This window comes from Colias philodice, chromosome 10 (assembly GCF_061535455.1).
Source record: "Colias philodice isolate Cphi_HAF_F1 chromosome 10, ilColPhil1 Martin Lab GWU primary, whole genome shotgun sequence".
Classification (NCBI taxonomy): Eukaryota; Metazoa; Arthropoda; class Insecta; order Lepidoptera; family Pieridae; genus Colias; species Colias philodice.
In genome coordinates, this window is record NC_143095.1 from 9,535,965 (window position 1) to 9,541,964 (window position 6,000).

General features: G+C 32.4%; 1 protein-coding gene across 1 annotated transcript in view; it reads right to left on the reverse strand.

Moving 5' to 3' along the window:
- alpha-Man-Ia (alpha-Mannosidase class I a) overlaps positions 1-5,151 on the reverse strand; it is a 79,245-nt gene extending 74,094 nt beyond the window's left edge. Inside the window, exon 1 of the mRNA XM_089700188.1 lies at positions 4,440-5,151. Within this exon, the coding sequence (XP_089556314.1) occupies positions 4,440-5,048 (609 nt within the window). The 5' untranslated portion in view covers positions 5,049-5,151. The remainder of the gene's footprint in view (positions 1-4,439) is intronic.
- Positions 5,152-6,000: the final 849 nt, after the last annotated feature.

A 6,000-nucleotide genomic window follows, 5' to 3' on the forward strand; every position in this document is an offset into this window, starting at 1 on the left:
GACAAAATAATGTACCTATGTCACTTTTTCATTTAATAATCTTATCACAGTTGTACATAATATTATATTATTCCTAGATAACAGATAGTCGGAATTTTGAACAGATTTTAAACACGATTTATTCACCCCACTTCAAGTTTTAACATTTTACAGTGAGTGTGGTCACCGTAGGGTTGCCAACCGTACTATAATATATAGTATTGTACTATATTTCGGGTCTGCGTACTATATACTGTTGAAAACATATATAGTACGCAAAAATACTATATTTTCAACACCGACAAATTTTACAAACAAATCCTTCATTAAAAAAAAATAAGAACGCGCCTTTTAATTATTGTTAAGATGGCTAAGTCATATAACCTATTGCGCATATACCAGTAGCGAGAAGAAAGAAACAGAAGTAGTTTATCTATTTATACTAATCTATACTATCTATATCTATACTAGTATAATATTATAAAGAGGAAAGGTTTGTAATTATGTAAGTATGTATGTATGTATGGTTTTCACGCATAAACTACTGGGCCGATTTCAAAAATTCTTTCACCATTAGAAAGCTGCATCTTCACTGAGCAACATAGGCTATATTGCATTTAAAAAAAAATTAGAGATCCTTACCAAAAATGCAATAATGTAACCCAAGGTGTAAAAAATTCCTTAATAAAAATTCTGTCATCGCATGCGCTGCGGAATCTATTGAAGATAGAACAAAACAATGTTCTACGGTATTATAGAATGGATCAATATTTACAAGAAAGTCCGCGATACCATATGTCCATCTTCAGTAGATATGTTACTACAACTTTTTTACGTTTTCAAAGTAAATAGAAGTGCCGACAGTAATCAAACCATGTTATCCATACACATATATTAATCCTTATCCCATTAAATGATGTTTTATTATAGACTGTTTCAATACCAGCAAAATGGTTACCTATCTTAATCTCGAATTTTAATATTCCGAATATCATAATCCCGAAAACGTTTGGACATTTTTTCATAACCCCGAATTTTAAAATTTCGAAGTTTTGTTTGACATATAATCACAACTCCGAATTTCATTTGCCCATTTCTTCATTTGTACGAAGTTTTACAATCCAGACGAATGAGTTCCAGACATACGAAATCTAAATGCACAAAATCCAGATGACCGTAATCCATATGCACGAAAGCCACATTTTTAAAACACAAATTTTTGAAATACAGTTGATTGATATCCAGACAAACAATGTCCAGATTTTTGAAATTCAAATAAACGATATCCAGAAAAACGAAATCCTTCCAGGGGGTCGCAGCACGAACCTAACCTAACCTACTGAATAGATTTTAGCACTTAATCCTTTCTGTTGGGCAAGTAAAACAATAGCGAGTCGGTTCTGGCACTCGCCGGCCGCTGCCGCGGCACGCTCGCTTCGCTCGCTCGGCTCGTGCGTGAGGGTCGCAGTTCAAACCTAACCTAACCTACTAAGTCGAATTTGACACTTAAACCTTTCTGTAATGGGCAAGTAAAACAATAGCGAGTCGGTTCTGGCACTCGCCGGCCGCTGCCGCGGCACGCTCGCTTCGCTCGCTCGGCTCGTGCGTAAGGGTCGCAGTTCAAACCTAACCTAACCTACTGAGTCAAATTTGACACTTAAACCTTTCTGTACTGGGCAAGTAAAACAAATTACTTACTGGTAATGTTCATTTTCAGGCAATAGTAAAGGTATAATCACGATTGTATGGGAACCAAATAAAGAGATTATGAAAATCTGGCAATAGTCTATCTGCTATACGATTATATGGAAACCAAATAAAAAGATTATGAAAATTTGGTAATAGTTTATTTGGAAAATGGTACGATGGGAAACAAAAAAAAGTATTCTGAGAATCTGGTATAACTATATCTGGATTATGAGAATACGGGAAACAAAAAAATACTTTTTAAAAATCTGGTTTTGGTGTATCTGGAAATTGATTCATCTGGGAAATTAAAAAAGGAATTTAAAAAGTTGTCATTCATTGCATCTGTCTTTTAAAAGTTCTAACAACCGTTTTCGGGATTTTAAGATTCGGGTAATAGAAATTCGAGTTTTTAATAGGTTACCCAGCAAAATACTTTTTAAATTAAAAAAAAATTGGATATTCCATTCAAAAGATATAACGAATTTTTAAAAGTGTCAATCTACAGAAATTAGTAACTAGGTACATACTGTTTAATACAATGAGCAGGCGTAGTGCGGGACGGGGTGAAGGTGATTTTCATGTGATTAAAAATTAAACCTATAGTCCGACCTATAGTAGACTTTTCACTGTCACGATATAGCTATCTATGCGGGTGAAACCGCAGGGCATTGCTAGTCATTAATAAAAAAATGAGCTTTTGATTTATATTAATTAAAAAATTGAATGTGACAAAGCTTGACACTTTTATTTTAAACAAAAAGCTGTTACACAGTGCAAGAAGTGCAAAAAAATATAGTTTTTATAAAAAAAATATATAATTGTCTATTTTTTTTGTTTTTCCCATAAAATGCTATATTTTTTTAAATGTACTAGGTATATTTTTTACACCTTATTTTGGAAAATACTATATTTTGATGATGAAGTGTTGGCAACCCTAGGTCACGGCCAATCTGACCATGACCACGCTTACTATTTGATGCATAAATTAATTATAATATGTAACCACTTAAAAATCGGGTAAAATCCGTAATAAAAAATACATTTTTAACATCCTAAAATAAAAGAGACAATCGAAAATCGGGTATATTATCATTTATATTAAAAGTACATAACTACCTACTATAAAATACGCGATCTTGACCTTGTACATAATTCTAAAACAACATACAAGAAAGACGATTTCTGACTCATTAATTAGATACCTACTTATACATCATATTTTAATAAAAAAATCAATAAAAATATTTATTTCATAACAACCAATAATTGCCGATTATCTCCAGCATACCACGTAAATAGCTTTACCATAAACTCAATCATTTACATAATATTGTGTACGTAGGCGGCATGGACGCCGGCGCCGTTCGGTCATCGACCATGCGAAAACATTGGTGTTAGATAGCCTATTTATCGAGGAAGGCTATAGGCTATATATAATATATCATCACGCTAAGGCCAACAGGAGCGAAGCCACGCGGATGAGACCGCGCGGCATAGCTAGTAATTAATATTATGATCATATGTATATAAATAAATATTATAAATATTATAGGACATTAATGCATTATGATCTTTTCAAATATCATTGTTGATAATTATTATTATAATTGTACACATTTTGGTATTTACTATTTAATTATGTGAGACCAGAAATAATTTTGTAGGAAGTTGTTATAATAATATCTTAAATACAATGCAAGGTTATCTTCAATGTTGGAATTATTTTTAATGAAGAATTTACTTTGAGCTATTTTTTGTCAATGATGAAAGTGTATGAAAATGAAAAATTCAATTGACATAAAAAATTTAAACACAGTTGTCAGTTACACCATGACATAGAATGAGTGTAAAATAATACATAGATCCATTTTTAAGGGGTGAAACAACCATTCAAACGAAAAACTCACACAAAATTCCTTCTGCTAGACCAATTTTGATATAAATTGTAAATGTTTGTACTCTTAATTACTACGAGACTAAGATATAAGTGTAGGTAGTAGACAATTTTTTATACTGCTGAGTTTTAACAGTATCTAGGCCGAACAATATTTTCCAGATCACATAGTATTATTATAGTATTTATTAATCAAATAGAATAACCATAATATCAATGAAAACCAGAAATAGAAAACACAACATGCATTTTAAAATAATAATCTTAGGTATATAATATGTACCTAATATTATTAAATAAATGCTTGTTATCTTTAATATCTTTATTTCGATAGGCAATGCTCTTATACTAATTGTTTATTAAATTGATTAAATATAGTGAAATTTTTACATGTTATGAAACAAAAATGCTTTTGCTGTCGGTCTGTCCATTTTTTTGCGTTTCTTTTTTTCAATATATGTATATTATATAGTCCTAGATGGTGGAAGTTTCAAGACAAAGCGAGTGAGAAAGCTAATCCATACTTAATATTATAAATGCGAAAGTAACTCTGTCTGTCTGTTACTCAATCACGCCTAAACTACTGAACCAATTTGCATGAAATTTGGTATGGAGATATTTTCATACCCGAGAAAAGACATAGGCTACCTTTTATTGCGAAATATGTACCACGGGTGAAGCCGGGGCGGACCTCTAGTTTAGTATAATTTTAATATTGTATTATACACAGTATATACAGTTACATTTATAAAATAATATACACTATCAATGTAGGTTACAGATATTCACTTGATTTGCAAAATAGTGAAATAATTTGACATAGGTATTATGCTATTTTCATGAATACTTTAAAATTATTTAATTCTAATGAACTTACCTCTTTCACAGTTTCACGTTTGTGCCTGATTTCTGGGTCTGTATTAGAGTCCATCAGCGGTAAGACATACTTATTGACTCCTGCCAAGTATTTTTCACCAGAGGGAGAAACATCTTTGCCTGGATTATTTGCAACATTGGGTTCTTCAATAGCATCCACAGGGGCTTTGCTAGGTCCTCGAGAAGACGATACGGAAGGTGCGACATCAAATTGCGGTCTCTCTAGCACTTTCATACCCATGTCCTCATTTATCTTAGCGCGTAGGCGATTCCTGTCTTCCACAATATGAGGATCGTCACCTTCCTCCCCATGACGCACGATCCCAACAACGGGAAAGTCTCCGACTTCATTCTGCGCTAAGGGAGGTGGCATGAGCAGCTCAGGACCTGCTTTCTGAATACGTTTGTACACATCATACACACTGTCGTTCACGCTTATTGAACTTTTAAACTCTGGTAAATAGAAGAGCGCACCTAACCACACGATTCCGAATGTCAAGAGTACAGAAATAATTAAGTATTTTTCGCGGAGACGAAATGAACGGCGAGATATTGAGGGTACGGGAACCCCATTAACGAATCGTTGGTACGTTGGTAATATTCCCGTCATGTTTACGAATTTACGATGTATAACTATGTCCTAAACAATAAACAACGTCAAGTTCCAACTTGCGACCCGTCATCAGCGGTCGCCATTAAAGAACTGCCAAAGTGTCAACCTGACGTCAACAAGAGCTACCATATTGGGATACCGACTGTAACTAATAAAATTTCCATTAAACTTTAAGCTCAAATATTTTCACACTATTTATAATGTGATGAATATGTTAATTGTTAACTCATTAATTATTATAAGATCTTGTTTAAGTTTGTAACAAATATAAATGGTCAAGATTTATTGATAGTATGTTATTATTTGTTATTAAAAAAGAAATAAATAACACCTATTTCGAATAAAACACAAAATTGGTTTAACTAACACTGATAGAACAAAAAAAAATGTGAGCGTGTACAAGTGAAACTTCTTTATGACCTTATTTTTCAAAAAATAATATACTACATATATGCAACTTTAAAAAAATACGTCGAATCACGCGTGGTAGGGATAAGAAAAAGATGGCGCGTAACGGAAAAATGTCACGTGTAACGAAAAAATGTTACACTAAATTTTTTTCCAACCCCGAGGAAGAAGTTTCACTTAAAAAAATTGAATAAAAAAAACGCTTTAAAAATTTTTTTTTTCCTAAAATTGGGAAAATATTAGTACTTGGTATTATTGATCTACGTCACTACAACGATGAAAGAACGTGGGGTTGCTATGCAAAAAAAATACCTACTAGTTGTGCATGTTTTGAATACCTCGACATAACATTATAAATAATTTTAAATTTAAAACACTATAATTTTGATTAAAGAAGAAACAGACATAATTATTATAATTTTCTGCAATCATCTTTTAACTCAAATCTAAATTCAAACGCCATCTCTTGAGGAATCTGTGTATTAATTTAGCTTTAAGGGTGCGTATAAAGCAAAATTACCAATCTTCTATTAGATGATAC